Genomic DNA, 18,268 nt, shown 5'->3' with positions numbered 1-18,268 from the left:
GCACTTGGTTCTCTACTGGTGCGCAAAACATTCATAACCTCAGCTGGTACAAAGTGTTTTGAAATGCAGTATGAGAGACTGTTGCTTTTTAAAGCTCAAAGTGCTATATATGAAAACTTGAAGCAGTAATTGATGTTAAAGGACTAGAAGGGGTAAATAAATCATTTTGTACATATGCTCATTGAATTTTATTTTGTTATATGTGGATTACTCTTTTTATGCTCGGATTACTCATTTTGTCCACTTGGATTACACTTTTTCCTTGACAGAGGTTGGTATGTATGCATTCATTGACAACCAGTGACTGACGTTTAATTTCAAGTGTTTTAGTACATTGTACTGTGACTATTTGAAAGTATAACCCATCTGACTTTGGGGCAAATTATTCTGTGCTTAACCACCAAATCTGTACTCTTCATTGAAAGCTCACTTGTGCCTGTGTGGCTAAGGGGCTAAATTGATTTTGCTGTATGCCACACACCTCTGTGATGCGGTTTTGATTCCTACCAGCTCTGTGCCCCAAAATTCTTTCATCACTACTTTCAGGAGTTACCAGGCGCTATATGACCTTTTATGTATAAATTGACTGTAAAACCCATTTCAAAAAGAATAACCACTACATAAATGATACTGTTAATGAATCTACTCCATGATAACAAAAAGGTTTTGACCTAAAAATACAAAGTCTTATAGGATATTATTTTGCTTTAGTCTTTCATTTGCATAACTCTATAGATGATCTTAAAGCGTCTTGCACTTTTTGGGAAAAGAACTGCAAAATAAAATTCTAATTTAATTGCAGCTTCAATGAGGCCTGAAGACAAGGATATACTGAGAGGAAGATGCTCTTTATTGTAGTTTAAGATCTTAATATACAATTAGCAATTGGGCATTTGTTCCAATTACTGGCATATTCAGACTGCAAAACTAATATTGTAGCTTCATGAACTAAGAACAATTAAATCCCTTCTAAAATCTTGGATCAATCATAGTCAGCAGTACAGGGTGGAATGAATTTTGCTTTCCTGATATTTGGGAGCAAAATAGTACGCTGTAAAGTGACTCTCCTTTGTCCAGGTTGTTTTGTTGGATGGTTCCTGATTTGTTTGTGAATTGTATTAACATTATGCAGACAATAACCTTGTTAGATTACAATATTTTCCATAAACATAACATGCTGAACTATTTTCTCTTGTAGTAGTCTGTCCTTAAAACCCCATTTAGCGACAGAGAATGGGGACCAGGAGATTAATCATGGGGATGTGTCAGATCAAGCAACAGCAGGTTCTGACATTGTGTCGGTTCAGGAGTTATCAGGAAAAAAGCAAGAAGAGACAGCTGTGAAAACTGTGGAGTTCCCATCTGAAACTTCTGAACAGAAATGTTTGTCCAAAGAAGCTGATTCATTAAATGACAGTACAGAGTTGGTATATGGGAGAAAAGCAAAATCAACAGATAAGGAATCTCTTGTAACTGTGTTAGACAGTGGTGATAATTTTTTGTCAGCCTGTGATATTAACTCTCAGCAGTTCAAGGAATCTGTACAGATATCTAGTGATGATAATCTAGCAGAGAGTATAGAAAAGCTAGGAAATGGTACCATGCCACCCACAGATAAGGTAGATCAGTATAATTCACAGATAACAAAGAATTATTCAGACTCGGAGCCAGTTCCAGAATCAAGTTGCTTCAGTAGCACTTTAGAGACAGGAAACATTGCAAACCAAGAACTTGATAACTTGGGAAAGTCTGACTGTACTTCTGTGCATTCCAGCTTGGGTGGTGCATGTGGAAATGCCAGTATATGTGATGTCAGATTAGAAAACAATAGACAAGGTGACCTACTGGACAAGAATAATCCGGATGTGTGTGCCTTCAAAGGTTTTGACATTCTGAGGTTTCTACTGCCAGGCTTGTGTCATCTTACTACGGAGGATCAGCCACGTGTGATTTTAATGGAGCAGGACTTACCTGAGCTTTTAGAATATTACTTCAACATACAGTGGAACCGATACAGTCATGAAATGGACAACACAGAGATTCAGGTTATACTCATAACTGCAGACTGATTTTCCTATGTACTGTGAATTCATTTAGATTTGTTAGTATCAGCGTCAGTAGTTTCAAGCAACTGGATTTTCATTGGAACTTAAATTCATTGATTTATGAATGTAGGAAGAAGTACTATTACCAAATAAGGGTCATTGCTTGATGGGTCTTTAAATTCATAATTTATGAATGTAGGAAGAAGTACTATTACCAAATAAGGGTCATTGCTTGATGGGTCTTTAAATTCATTGATTTATGAATGTAGGAAGAAGTACTATTACCAAATAAGGGTCATTGCTTGATGGGTCTTTAAATTCATTGATTTATGAATGTAGGAAGAAGTACTATTACCAAATAAGGGTCATTGCTTGATGGGTCTTTAAATTCATGATTTATGAATGTAGGAAGAAGTACTATTACCAAATAAGGGTCATTGCTTGATGGGTCTTTAAATTCATTGATTTATGAATGTAGGAAGAAGTACTATTACCAAATAAGGGTCATTGCTTGATGGGTCTTTAAATTCATGATTTATGAATTTAGGAAGAAGTACTATTACCAAATAAGGGTCATTGCTTGATGGGTCTTTAAATTCATGATTTATGAATTTAGGAAGAAGTACTATTACCAAATAAGGGTCATTACTTGAAGTGTCTTTAAATTCATTGATTTATAGCAACCACCTAATCCACAAAGATTGGCACTGCATTAAATAAAGTGGATTCACAGTTTCATGGATTTTTCTAGTTTTATTTAAGTTTGATCAGTTTATGGAAGAATTTACTTATTTATGTCATATATATATATATAGATAGATAGATAGATAGATAGATAGGGTTCTTAGGGTCTTTGAAGGTCTTTGACAGTTTGGGAAAAATGAGGTAGCATTTTCAAGGCCTTGAAAGTTTGGGAAAATTGAGCAGATTACCCTGAGGTCTTTAAAAGTCTTTGAAAATTGAAATAAACCTAGACATTTTACTTTCTTTCCATAATCACAAATAAAATTGTCCAAGGTTGTTAGACATAAAAGACAGATCTTTTCTTTCCATAGGGCAGGATTCAGGGGGTATGTATTTTAGGAAATTCATTATAGTTTGAATTTCATCGTTAAAGAATATTGTAGTATTTTGCATTTGTTGTTTTCTGATATAACATAACTTGTATACAAAATGTTTGTGAAAATATGTCTTGGGAAGAGTCTTTGAATTTATCATTCAGAATTCTGTATGAACCCTGATATAGAGAAAGAGATTGAGAGAGAGATTGAGATTACGCCTCTGATGACACCTACCCTGGTTAATATCATTAGTATCATTCAACCAGTACGGCTCAAGTGACTTGCTTTTTCCCATCCAGAAGCCTTCTCTTCCCAGTAATCCAAAAAAAACAGTGAAATGTAGTTTTGGCATCCCATCCTACCATTTTGTTAAGATAAAGTGGTACCATTAGCCTCCTCAGCCCCTGCTATTTTTTAGTGTTATCTTTGCTCTTTATATTCATGTCAGAGGTTTTTGGCACCTTGGTCAACAAGCAGTGCTGTTATAAACTGCTTCTTCTTTGTTCTGATGCTAGGGTAAGTATGGCCTGCTCTTTGTTGGTTTCCATTTGTTGTGGTTTTCTTTGCATACATTTTTCTTGTAGGAAGGTATGAGTATTATAAGGCCTATGAGACACTCACTCCATCTCTTCAAAGTGTACAGGATGTTTATGTATGGATGGTTGTCCTATTTCTTGTTTGATAAGGTGTGGGACTTGGCTGAAAGATGCCACACATATAAAGGGAGGATGCCTTCTCATTTTAATTGGATGATTCCTTCCATTCCCAGGAGGGTTTAGGATCTTTATGGAAAACTAATGCCCAAATGGCATGTGAATATTCTGAGATCTTTTGATTTAATAGACTACATTAGGCTGAAGAAATTCATGATGCTTCATCCATTGTAGCCAGTGCTGGTGAGGGATTGATCCTGGGTCCAGCAAGTTGCACCCTCACAAGGTCAATGTCTCAGTGAATGTGACTAACAAATTGCACCTTCCTGAGAATAAATATGATAAGAGTTTATCAGTCAGATCATCATCACTGGACAGGTAACTGGGCTTCAACCAAAGGTCACTGGTCTGGGGATGGATTGTGTCAGTATACACCACCACCCCCAGTTTCTATGCTACCAGTTAATTCTGCAAATAAGCATTGTCCCACTTCCCATGTTCCCTTATATTCTCTATGGAATCTGTTGACACCCCTTTATGGGTGAATCTTCCCTTCCTTTCATGCCACTCTGGATGTCCCTCCCTTGGCTTCAACATATGGCATATGTTTCAGATTGGGGACATTTTCCATTCCATTCCAACCTGAGGTCAGGGGCAACAAAGAGGAAGGGGGCCAATACTTTCTCCCTAGACAATCTAGGAGGGAGGAGAAATGTTCTCATTAGCCTAGAAGGTCCATTAGTATAGTAATTCCCATGCTGCCCTCTCCAAAGAGATTTTAGGAGGGACTGTTATACCTCCCTTCGTGAGTGATTGAAGGGTAACATTATTTCTGTAATGGTCGATTCAGATGAGACTATTGAGGAACCAGTGGTTTCTAGTTAGTTTCCTCCCACCAGTCAGGTGCAGGTTTTGGAGGATGAAAAAGTCTAAATGTTTGGTAAGGTGATAAATGAAGTTTACTGCTTTTCAGTTTGAAGAGCAGCATTGCATCCAGATCTGCACTTGCTTCAACATTCGATCCTGGTCAACCAGAGTTTTCACACGGACAAGAATTCACTCACCAGGTAGTTGAGCTAGTTGTTTGCCCACCCACCCCTGGTCTGCTTCAACCAATTGATATTGCATCCAGCTATAAAGTCCAGTTGCCATTTTGGCCTCTGAAGTCACCCCTTCCCATGGAGCCTGGGTCATCGCAAGTGGGGATATTATCTGGGTCCTGAGCTCACCTCCCAATAAAATCTTGAAGGCTTTGGAGCTTAAGGTCCATATTTTTGTCATAATCATCCCACTACCATTTTAAGTGGCCTCCTTGAGTCTCTTGAAAGAGGATTCATTGTCTTCAGCAGCACCCAAGCATTTGCTGGAGGCTGTACCTAAGACATGCACTTTCTATATCCATGGTGCTCTCTACAGGGCTTCTCTACCTCTATGGAGATGCTACTTTGAAGACCCTGAAGGTCTTGCTGGACCACAGCAAAAACCTTTCAAGGTCTGCTCCATTTGAAGTGGAACTGGTCTTTAGAGATCTCATTCCCTCTGTGACATTTGAGGGACCACCAACACTGGTCTCTTACAGCTGCTCCTGGCCTATGAAAACAGGCCAAGACCTGCATTCATGTCTTTTGGGATCTTCTCCTAAATTTTCAAGCTGGTGCAGTCCCCCCCCCCCACCCCGTCTCAAAAGCAGCTCAGTTCAGAGCTCTTTCTCTCTCTCTGTCTCTCTCTCTCCCTATTCATTCATTAGATGTGGTAGCTGAGAAAGCCAGATAACAATGATTGGACTCCTCCCCCTTCCCCCATGGAAGGAGGTAATTGACCTTAGGATCTCACACTCCCTCTTGCTGTGTTTTCTTCTTCCTGTCATCACAGTAGGCGCTTAAATAGTGGACTTTTCTGAGGTGAGGTCGGGCATCATGAATGATCTGTGATTCCTTTCCACTGTATAAGATGGCAACTCTCTTTGTTTCTGGAAACCCTTGGTTTACTTACTGCGAGAATGAACAACTAAGTCCCCTTTTATATCTTTTTTGTACCAGATCTGAGGGCCTGGGCAGTGGACACATTCAGTCTAAAGTGAAATTGTCTGTTTCCACCTTTCAAAATGATTCCACAGGTTTGGACGTCCTAGCTTTATCCGTCATTTTAGCACCAATGTTAGTAGATGACCACAGATGAGGGAAATGCTGTTGCAGCACTGGAGATCTATACTGCATAGGTGCCCAGAGATTTACTACCTTCACACTTTGCTCATATCAAGTGATCAGTCTCACAGGATTAGTTTGTGAACAAGGCAGCCAACTGTATCATCCAGGTTAGGAAGCACTTCCAAGGTCTATGATGCAAAGTGGAAAAGCTTCTGTGATGGATGCATTAGGAAAGACATTGATCCTGACTGTCCCCCTTGAGTGCATTTCCACATTTATTCTTTCTTTTTGTTCACTATTAAGAGTTATTGGGTAGCCCTTTATGACACTTCCAGATTCTCTAAGGGTCCAGCCATTGGGTCAAACCTTCATCTTTCTGAGCTTATCAGGTATTTTGAGCTTCAGAGACTGTGATCTTGCCCATTAATACCTAGATAAAATCTTTCTTGCATTCTTTGGGTATTGTGTAAATCCCCTTATGAAATTTTGAGTGAAGATTCTTCAGATATCTTACCCTTAAAACCGTTTTCCTGCTGTCTTTAGGAGTAGGTGTGAACTTCATGCCTTGTCTATGGTGATTGGTTGTTTATGATTCAACATTAATTACGAGTTGGTGTCTGATCACTGCTTTGATGGGTTTCTGGCTAAGAAGTAGCTACCTTCAGTAGCATCATTTCCTATTGAGATTCCAAGTCTGAATGTATCTGTGCTGGGGATGACATGGTAGACTGTCTCTCTCATGGTAGACTCATTCGCCTGGTACTGATCCAGTGTTCCACATTATCATTTGGAAGAGTTATGGCCCATGGTTGAGTTATGGCTCATGGTTGGCTATCGTCATCTCTTTGGTTTCTGTAGCATAACTATACATAGGGATGTGGAATTTCACCCAGATTAAGCATGAACCTTTATATTAATGAGAGTTTGACTGTTGAATTGGTCAGCCATACAATATTCATTTGGAATTATCACTTTTAAATGCCATTTCTCATAACTTTGATTTCACAGAATCTAGTGAGTGTGGCCTTTTGTGAAGCTGGAGTCACTGATTGCTCTGATTGATTATTTATCTCTTGATTCTCAAATTGAAGTACTGTATAACAAATAGCACAGACCCAGATCTGGCAGTACATAATTCAGTGTCAGATCTGGGTCTGTGCAGTTTGTAGTGGGACTCATCTTATAAGTGATTATATACTGTATATAATAAAGGATGATCCAATCATAAATAGGGATGACAAGATGCTGAAGCCAGAGGCAAAATTGTTTACATTTATTGTCAACAACTGCAGTCATGTACAAAGATGGGTTTGACAGAGTTTTCTCGCTTTGCAGACTATTTCTGCCTAATTTATTAGAAATGAGAGAAAAGTCTATCAAACATAGTATGAACAAAGTGTGTCATTAGACAATGCACTAGTACATGTATAATTTGACAGTTCAATTTGTTCTTGTTTTCAGGCTGGACTAATTATACTGTGTAACATCTTCCTTAACTTCACTGTCCTAGAAGTGCAGATAGTTAAAGACTGTCGGACATTTCACAGAATTTTTGATGCAGTTGTGCAAATTACTAACTCCATTGGTAAGATCAGATTTTTTTTGGTCCCATATATATACACACACAGATCTGCCACTTATCCTAATTTACAAGGGACCATTGAATTTTTTTTTAAAATGCAAAAATGACAATTTCCTGATTTTTTTTGCACAAAATACTGTTTTTTAAAATGCTCCAAAAATGTTAAAATACCTTTTGGTTCACAATGGCTGTGCAAAGAGAGCAAAAAGCGATGTTAAAACTTAATGAGGAATACACTTTTCATAACATCAAAATCTATCATTTTTCCATTTTCATCTTTTGTGCTATTTATTGTGTTAATTGAATTAACACTAAATATCTGCATAAAAGATTGAAAATGGAAAATGGTAGATTTTCGCAATATGACTGTAGCATACATTTTTATGTTTGGTAAATTGCATAAGACAGCAGAGATATCAATTCCTTTTTTGAAACCAGAAAAGGATGGTGAGCAATCTGCTTGTTTACATTGGAAGCTTCCTTTTGCTTTGAAATGCCAATAAGTCAGCAGGGGTTAGGGACCACTTGACAACAGTCAGGTTAGAAATTATAAATCAGTGAATGAAATAACTAAGTTTTGTGTGTTTTATTTTGATCCTTGGTGCCTTTAGTTTTAAAATCGGTAGAAAGTCCAATGAAACAGGAAGGTGTGCAATTACAGAAGTACATAGTGCACTGGTAGTGCTAAAAATACGAGATAATATTATTTGCTCTGACAGTTTTGCCACCACAACTTCATCATCTGCACTGTGCTCTCATATTTTCCTTTGATGCTTATATTATTTCACTAAATGTTTTATCATGTGCTCTTGTAACTCCTGGAAACAATAACATGTACAGGGTCAAGTTAGACTTGAATTTTGGCATGAAGCAAGACAAAACAGGAGTAAGAGCAAACAGAGGAGTGAGAACACAACAGAAATGGCAGCAGAGCAAGAAAGTGTGTGTGTGTGTGTGTGTGTGTGTGTGCACTCTGGCTCACCTATTTGAACTGTGTCCCCTATTTCTCATTATGCATATTGCTTTTAACATCGGTTTTAAGATATACTTTATTTTCATGTTGGAAAGTCAGTGTTGTGTATGTATTATTAACACATTTTGTAAAGATATTGTATCTATGCCACACTGCGCTTGCATGGACAGAAGTGTGATTACCATTATGCATCCATCTGTAAATGGCACAGACCTGAATCCTCTGTAGCATGATGCACTTATGGGCTGATACAACCTCTGTAGCATGATGCACTTATGGGCTGATACAACCTCTGTAGCATGATGCACTTATGGGCTGATACAACCTCTGTAGCAGAATGCACTTATGGGCTGAAACAAATGCAGGTACTGTTTATTATGAGGCCATAAGAAATGACCCAATTGAAATTGATGGCAGTTAGTGGAGGCATTGCTGTATCATCTGATACAAGTGCCATAAATGACTTAATTGAAATTGATGGCAGTTAGTGGAGGCATTGCTGTATCATCTGATACAAGTGCCATAAATGACTGAATTGAAATTGATGGCAGTTAGTGGAGGCTTTGCTGTATCATCTGATACAAGTGCCATAAATGACTGAATTGAAATTGATGGCAATCACATAAGAGGCATTGCTGTAGCTTCAAATACAAAGAATGCACAAGAAAAAATGGAATGTTGCTAATGATCCTTAAAAAAAACTGTCTTCAAAAATGGAAAATAATACTCTTTTTCATTTTTTTAAACTGTACAGAAAAGTAATAGAAAATATCTGCGATGGAGTCACATGTCTGTCTAGGCACTATTTTATTTCAGTTCTTATTGTATCTTATATTCCATAAGAACCCATGAAAAAAAGTTAGAATAATTAAGTATCGATGAGAAATATTAGTATGAAATTAACAGTAATTTGAGGCATTTTATATACTACATGTAGTGACATACTGAACAAGTTAATGAATTTATAGGCAGGGTCCCCCTGCCCCCTAAAATATGTGAAGGGCCCCATAAATCTTACACAGGAGATACCAAGGGTCCTGTACATGAAAAGCTGATGAACACTGGTCTATGCTATTTGCTGTTGGGTGTGCATTACAAGTAACGGAATGGTATTTGTTTGTGGACAATTGTCTATATTGTGACTTAATACTGTTATACTGTATCATACCTTTGTTACTTACAGATCATATGGAAGGCCAGCTTAGTCTTTCTGCTCATCTTGTTGCACTGGGTTTGATGATGTTCAGACATCAGGCTGACAGGTTTAACAGTTCAGGTCAGGAATCAGACAGAATCAGCTGAATTCATTATTTAATCTAATAAACTTTATTTCATTTTATTACTTTTCCAGGAAGTATAATATTATTGGGATTTTCTTTCAGTGCATAACCTCAGGGAAACCTCTTCATGTAAAGACAAGATGCAAACTTTAACATGTTGTACAAAGTACCAAAAAATTAAGTAGTGCCAAAAAGTCGTGTCAATGGAAATTACTGGACTTAAAACTATATACAAGACCAGGGTAGTTATCTCCTCTTGTTTTATTTTCTATACTGTTGTGATAAGAAAATTTGAAGAATTTATCCAACGCAGTCATATATATATATATATATATATATATATATATATATATATATATATATATATATATATATATATATATATATATATATATATATATTAACAAGACACATTTAAATTATACATACAAAGTTTTATTTTTCTCTGTATGTGTTTAACCTTTTAAACAAAAACATTAAGGGTGAAGTCCTCCTTACAGCAGAAAAAGTTAAAACTCCTAGGTCAGTGTGTTTTATTATAAATTCAGGAACCTATATATTGAATTGTTGACTAAAATTAGAATTAAATGGAAAAATTAAAAAAATGTACAGACTGCTTCTTGACTGCTCTTTGATGTGTTTAGAATAAAACTGTGCAGTATGATAAAAGAAGAAGCTTTGTTATTAACTGTCACAAATCTTAAAGTAGACTAAGAAAACCGATTCCAATTGATAATTTTTTTACATAGATGAAATTTGTCATCTCTAGATGCATCATCTGAACATTTGGGCAAGTTTTTCCAGTTGGCAATCTTGTTTGTTCGAGGTGCCTTTGTGTATCAACAGAGGAAGAAGCATGTGTTTGTGCTATGCCTGACAGAAGACTATGGTCCATTGTGGAACCAGATCTCCCAAACCTGGTTCCTGGCCATGCAGGGTAAGAGAATGTTTCAGTTTGAAAAAGTCAGTGAGTCATATATATATATATTTATGCACGTACGTACGTACATGCATGCATGCATTCATCCATCCATTCATACATACATACTAGTTTTTTGCATGGGATGATCCTGCAGCATAATTGCCCTAGTACAATACTGCTATTCTTAAATTGATTCTTTTTAACTTTATTGTCAAGATGTAATGCCCTGAAAAACTTGCTGCAAACAAGACACTATTTTTTCTTAAACAGGTTGCTGTTAGTTGTCATGTTTTATTTTCATCAAATATCTTTTTTATTGTATTGAATTTTGCAAAATAATTTCATTTTTTTCCAATTTCTGTTCACATCTGTTTGTTTGTTGACAGACTTAACAGTGTCTGTATATGACTCGGTTATGATGTTTATTTGTACATTAAAATCCATCATCACTGGCCAAGGTTCCAGTATCCCTATCTACAACTTGGCGGATTGAACAGATATATTGGTGCTTTTCCTAGCGACATCTATTGGATTTCATTAGTTGCCTCCCTTAGTAGGTAATGCCAAGTAACCAATAGTGTGATGCATTGTACATTGGCCAAAAATGGTGGGGGCAATTGACCTAAAAAGGATACTTTGAAAGTTTAACATCAAAAGTATGACAATGAATCAGAGGGAAACCATTACAGGTGTATTTGAGTGAAAGGTATTTGTGCCAACATTGACTGGCACAGGAAAATTGCTTATTTATCAGTCAATTCAATTTGGACACATCACGGTTGATTACCCAGACTGGTCTGATGGTAGGATTTGAACCCGAACCCTTTCAGTTGTGAGTCCGGCATCTTAACCACTGAGCCACCCTGACTCCCTGTCTTGATGGCTTTGTTTTTTGTATGTAATACTATCATTATATTTTCATTAACATAAAACTTTGAAATTTTAGCAAGGAAACTGCATTTTCAAGAATATTATTCAAGAAAAAGACTGATGTGGCAGCAATACAAACAGTTCATTTGTTAATTTACAGTTGCCCATTACAAGCATGTTAATTGAAAAAGAGTCATCAGAATTTAATAAGCCTAAAATACTATAATTTATAGTAATTAGGGTCATGATTGACAAAGCTGGCAGAGCTGTGTCATATATATTTTGCCAATCAGCATTTTGATTTTTGAAAGATAACTTTTCTGGGAATATTTTTTTAAAACCCAGATTTGGTATGCAGCTATGTATTGATGATATCTGGAATTGTCTGTGTCATCCTTGTGAGGAGTTATGCCCCCTGATTGCCAATCCTTCTACCTTTCATTTCAGCAGCTTAACTCGACAAAGGATTATTGGATTTCAACCAGTTTGGTATGTGGCTTTATTTTGATGAGACCTTGAATGAAATTGTTTTCTAACAATCCACAACATTTAGTTGAGTTATTGCCCCTGATTTTCTGTTCTAACTTTGGTTTCTGCTGCATAACTTTTTTAAGGTTTGTTTGATTTCAGTCAGTTATATCATTTACCATTATATTAATAGAATTTGAAAACAGTTTGATTTTTTGTGTTTCTGGATATAATTTATAGGAGTTGAGTCCACCAGATAATCTGTTGTCGTGTATGCATCAGGGGCTTTTGGATTTCAAACAAATTTGATATACAGCTTTATTTTGCTGAGGTCTGTTTTAAACATTCCATTCTATTATTTGGAATAGTTATGGCCTCAGATTTCCTGTCCTCCAAATTTTAGTTTCTGTAGCTTTACCTTAGCAGGGATTCTAGGATTTCAGCCAAGTTAGATATCGTTACATTGATGAGATAATGTGTGAGTTTAATTTCTATTTCCAGCATGCCTTTTTTGGACTGTGGTTTCCATCCATCCTAATTTTGGTTCCAACAACATCATTTTACTACAGAATATTTGGTTTCAACAAACATTTTTCATGCACATATTTATTTTTAGCTGTATTTTATCCATTTTACTTTCTAATGTCTGGTGATATTGGTTTGTTTATGGCCATACAGGGTATCTTTATTTACTGAAATTCTTCAGATTTTTTACTTAAATACCCTTAAATTGATCTAAACAGCTTTTGAAACTTTAAACTGTTTTTGCCATTGGTTTGCTGACTTAAAAGTACTTTGAAATAGATGGACGAGTCAGATGCTTATGATGCATCAATTGGTCTGTCAGTTTATGTATTGATTGATCTATTTATCTATATATTGACATGTATACATACAAACTGTTGAGATAACTGTAGCTCAGTCATCATGACCTGTGACCTTTTGTTAGCATGGTTATTAAGGTTTTGTTCATCAGAGAAATAGCTGTAATGTTGTTCATGCAGGATGTGAATTAATTACTCAAAATCATGAACACGAGATGTCTGCAGTGCCCAGATTTAGAGTTGACCAGCCCCATATGAATATTACACTGAAAGGTTTAATGTACATGTCTTTCTGCTCAGTTTTTACCAGGGGTGCCATCAAATAAGGGATGGACTTATAATCAGCATATAATCTTTAGTAAATATTCTTAAAAATTTTTTAATAGTAGGATCGGTGGGTTTATCATCATGCAAAGGTTAACTATATATATATATATATATATATACATACACACACACACACACACACACACACACACATATATATATATATATATATATATATATATATATATATATATATATATATATATATATATATATATATATATATAATATATATATATATATAAGTCAGGTCCAATGGGCTTGTAAGAGTAGTCAGTAGAACAAAAAGCAATATACTTCCGGATCTGCTAGTGCATTTTGGTGCATTATGGGAAGATAGATCAGGGTCTGTGGTGTTTTCAGTTGGACTTGATTAATAAGTGAGTATATTCAGTATCATGAGATGAGTCCAGTATGTTCTGACTTGGCTGAACAGATACTTATAGTCATAAAAGTAAGTTTAGAAATGAATTCCATTCCATGCAGTGGCTTATTCCAGAGCATTATCTTTAATTGATATGTAAACGGAAGCAGCATTCTTGAGCCTGATTTGCTTCTCTGCAGTCTAAGGTTCCATCTCTTCAGCTCTTGCATGTGAAAGAGGATGTTAGAATGTGTCAAACACTGTTGTAAAATGAACATCATTGACCAGTTCTCTCTAATTTTTAATGTTTCAGCTTTAGCTGCTTGCTTCCCGCTGTATCCTGAATTATATAAGATCCTCTTGAAAATTGCATGGATTCCATCACTGCTGAAGATGCTTATTGAGGTGAAGGGTAAGTTACTCACATAATCAGAATAACCAAACCATTTTCCATTTGCAGACTTTGCATATAGTTATGGCCAGTAAGGACTGTGTTGTTCCCTTCTGCTGAGGCAAGGGAATATAGAGATGGATTCCAGCCATGTTTTATTTTATTCATCCATCTTGTGAACTTTCACTTTGAATTGTTAAGATCAGAACCAAATTTTGTGTGTAGTTTTATCTCAACAACGGTTCAGATGAGTTTGATTGATGATGGCACTCTTGGCTTTGATTGACGGATATTAATTGCCTCAGCTTATGCATTACTAAGGCACAGGGGGCCCTGAGTGGCCGAGTGGTCTAAAGCGCTCACTGTTCCGAATCACTGCCATCTCACCTCTGCCTGCGTGGGTTCGAGTCCAAGGCTCTGCTAGCATGGATACGTGGGAAAGTCTGCCGGTAGCTTCTCGTGGGTTGGTGGTTCTTCCCTGGGTTTTCCAGGGTTCTTCCTCCATCATTTATACTGGCCGCCATGTATAGCCTATCCTGTGCTGAAAAATGGCGTTAAACCCTAGAACAACAACAACTATGGCACAGCTTTGTGGGCACTAGCTTCCACTTTAATTATTTGAGTTCAAGAACCAGTTTTAGTGTGAAATTTTTGGACATGTTTGATGGTCAGCATATTCTGCACATGTTTCTTTAGGTTGTGACCGTTGATCATCTTATCATTGGAATTGCTAATGCACAACCATACAACACTTTAGCTTCCACATTTTATTATAACATTTAAACTAGATTAGCTGGAAAGCTTCATCTCAGCAGTAGCTTGGATGTATTCTTTTAAAATGAGGATGTTTGCATATATCAGAAATTTTGTCCCATGATCTTGGCATAGGCTGCACAACATTGTGAACACTTTGTCTTCCATATTTATAATTAGATTTCAGCCAGATTCGATGGGAAGCTTGAGCTTAAGAGCTCCTATGAATCAGACCATGTGTGCATTCAGCATATATTTATTAGCTGTGGCTCTTGATCAACTCAGTATTGGCATTGCTAATGAAAACCTTGGAAACACTCAAGCATCCACATTTTTCATTTAATATAATCCATATTTTCTGCGAGGCCTTGAGAGCTCATATAAGTTTCATGATGAGGGAATTGGGCCATTACAGTAGTTAATGGCCATGATCAACTTAGAACAGGCATTCAGATAGACTGAGAACACATTAGCATTTTAACACTGTTTGTTTTGAATTCAATCAACTTCACAGTGAACAGGGTTCCCATGGGTTTGAAAAAGTCAGGAAAATTTCATTTTTCATGAAAGTCGAAAAAGTCTTTGAAATTCATTTTTCTATAATGTCAGGGAAAAGTCAAGGAAATTTTCATTTTCAGGAAGGTCAGGAGATTTTATATTTTGGGGGAAATTGAAGATTTAGTTAAAAGACAGGCATTGTTTATTCCAAAAGGTTAAAAATGTAGTTATTTAATAAAGAGAAACAGGGCACACAGATATTCATAAATTCTTTTTTTTTTCAGTCAACAAACTTCTTTAAAAAAATCTCATTGTCACTTTTGTCATGCCTGAATATCAATCTCCCATCTTATTTTGTACTCTTGAATAAAATTTTATTAACTTTGGAAATAAATGCAGCAGAGTTGTGCTGAAGATTTCGTCTTGTCTTCTTTAGATTTTGTATCTATAATTATCAACCACAAGCTCTTGATTAGTGCTGAAAATATCAATGTCAATAATGCAGTTATGTCATCCAGCGGAATTAATAGCATTATGCTTCTTTGGAAAGATGTGCACTCAGTTCAGTTAGCCAGTCTAAGCTGTGCTTGATGTATCAGTCTATAGTCAACCATAATGATGTATTATCTTTATGGGGGGAGGGGTCTCTTTAAGGTGCCTTATAGGCAACATAGAGGCAGCTTGTTTGTGCCAAATGTACAAAATAGGTTTGACATGAAGAGGAGCATATCAGTTCACAGGCTGCAGTCAAGACACCTCATTTGATCCAGTCCATGTTTTGCATGCAGTTGAGACACCTCATTTGATCCAGTCCATGTTTTGCATGCAGACAAGACACCTCATTTGATCCAGTCCTTGTTTTACAAGCAATCAAGGCACCTCATTTGATCCAGCCTTGTTTTACAAGCAGTCAAGACACCTTACTTAATCCAGTCCTTAATTTACATGCAGTCAAGACCTCATTTGATCCAGTCCTTATTTTACAAGCAATCAAGACACCTCATTTGATCCAGTCCATGTTTTACAAGCAGTCAAGACACCTCATTTGATCCAGTCTGTGTTTTACATACAATCAAGACACCTCATTTGATCCAGTCCTTGTTTAACATAGTCAAGTCTCATTTAATCTGATCCTTGTTTTGCATGCAGTCAAGATACCTCATTTGATCCAATCCTTGTTTTACATACAATCAAGACACCTCATTTGATCCTGTCCTTGTTTTACAAGCAATCAAGACACCTCATTTGATCCAGTCCGTGTTCTACATGCAGTCAAGACACTTCAATTGATCCAGTCCTTGTTTACAAGCAGTTACAACACCTCATTTGATCCAGTTCTTGTTTTACAAGCAATCAAGACACCTCATTTAATCCAGTCATCACTGCCATCTCACCTCTGTCTACGTGGGTTCAAGTCTCATGTTCGGCCTATGTGGGCATGTGAGAAAGCTTGCCAGTAGCTTCTCTTGGGTCGGTGGTTCTTTCTGGGTTTTTTCCTCTGTTCTTCCTCCACCATTAATACTGGCTGCCATGTATAGTCTATCTTGTGCTGAAAAATGACGTTAAGCCCCCAACAACAACAACAATCATTTGATCCAGTCCATGTTTTACATGCAGTCAAGGCACCTGATTTGATCCTGTCCTTGTTTTAAAAGCAGTCAAGACACCTCTTTTGATCCAGTCCTTGTTTTACATACAAACAAGACACCTCATTTGATCCAATCCTTGTTTAACATGCAGTCAAGTCTCATTTAATCTGATCCTTGTTTCACAAGCAGTCAAGACATCTCATTTGATCCAGTCCATGTTTTACAAGCAGTCAAGGCACCTCATTTGATGCAGTCATTGTTTTACAAGCAGTTAAGACACCTCATTTGATCCAGTCCATGTTTACAAGCAGACAAGGCACCTCATTTGATCCAGTCCATGTTTTACAAGCAGTCAAGACACCTCATTTGATCCAGTCCTTGTTTTACTAGCAGTCAAAACACCTAATTTGATCCAGTTATTGTGTTACATGCAGTCAAGACATCCCATTTGATCCAGTCCTTGTTTTACAAGCAGTCAAGACACCTCTTGTAATCCAGTCCTTAATTTACATGCAGCCAACACCTCATTTAATCTAGTCTTTGTTTTACAAGCAGTCAAGACACCTCATTTGATCCAGTCCTTGTTTACAAGCAGTCAAGACACCTCATTTGATTCAGTTCTTGTTTTACAAGCAATCAAGACACCTCATTTGATCCAGTCCATGTTTTACATGCAGTCAAGACACCCCATTTGATCCAGTCCTTGTTGTACAAGCAGTCAAGACACATCATTTGATCCAGTCCTTGTTTTACATACAATCAAGACACCTCATTTGATCCAATCCTTGTTTTACAAGCAATCAAGACACCTCATTTCATCCAATCCTTGTTTAAATGCAGTCAAGTCTCCTCATTTAATCTGATTCTTGTTTTGCATGCAGTCAAGACACCTCATTTGATCCAATCCTTGTTTTACATGCAATCAAGACACCTAATTTGATCCAATCCTTGTTTTACATGCAGTCAAGACATCTTATTTTATCAGATCCTTGTTTTACATGCAGTCACTATAAAAGTTTCAAAAATACCAAGGGTTGTTCCACTAAATCATACACAGGACCCAGGGAAGGCACTTTCAAGGTTTAGCATTCACCCATAGAAGCAATTTTTAATTTTTAATTTTCATATGGACTCATTTTTACAAAATGTCTTCCCTGGCAACTATGTGTATTTAAATAGAACATTCACAATTGGCAAATTTAATTTTGACTTTATTATACTGCATTATTTTTAGTGAGAAAAAAAAAATATTGTCATTGATTTACCATTCTTGCTCAGTTTGGAAACTTGTGTAATCATAAAGATATGTGACATGTGATTCTTTTGCAGTGCAGACTACAGGGAAATTCATCAAGGTAAACTTGGTACAAAAATTTTATGTTCACAGGCAGAGATGTAGATGAAGAAACAAGAGGCTGTTTTGTCAGTATGTTGTGTGCTGCATGTCAGAATCCCACCTGCAGACATGTGATTAGGGATCAAGGAGGGCTTGATGTTGCCAGGTAGGAACTGGGAAAGAGC

The 18,268-nt window shown here is 36.7% G+C and overlaps 1 protein-coding gene across 1 annotated transcript in view; it reads left to right on the top strand.

Moving 5' to 3' along the window:
- LOC149780113 (neurochondrin-like) overlaps window positions 1-18,268 on the top strand; it is an 81,262-nt gene that overhangs the window by 52,669 nt on the left and 10,325 nt on the right. The window contains exons 12-17 of the mRNA XM_089936886.1: window positions 1,199-2,045; window positions 7,368-7,491; window positions 9,645-9,737; window positions 10,511-10,678; window positions 13,830-13,928; window positions 18,135-18,249. Of these exons, the coding sequence (XP_089793012.1) occupies window positions 1,199-2,045; window positions 7,368-7,491; window positions 9,645-9,737; window positions 10,511-10,678; window positions 13,830-13,928; window positions 18,135-18,249 (1,446 nt within the window). The remainder of the gene's footprint in view (window positions 1-1,198; window positions 2,046-7,367; window positions 7,492-9,644; window positions 9,738-10,510; window positions 10,679-13,829; window positions 13,929-18,134; window positions 18,250-18,268) is intronic.

The sequence above is a fragment of the Sinohyriopsis cumingii genome, chromosome 16 (assembly GCF_028554795.1).
Source record: "Sinohyriopsis cumingii isolate HCF-2022 chromosome 16, ASM2855479v2, whole genome shotgun sequence".
NCBI lineage: Eukaryota > Metazoa > Mollusca > Bivalvia > Unionida > Unionidae > Sinohyriopsis > Sinohyriopsis cumingii.
The sequence above is the reverse complement of the archived record's forward strand: the minus strand, read 5'-3'. Positions and strand labels throughout refer to the sequence as shown.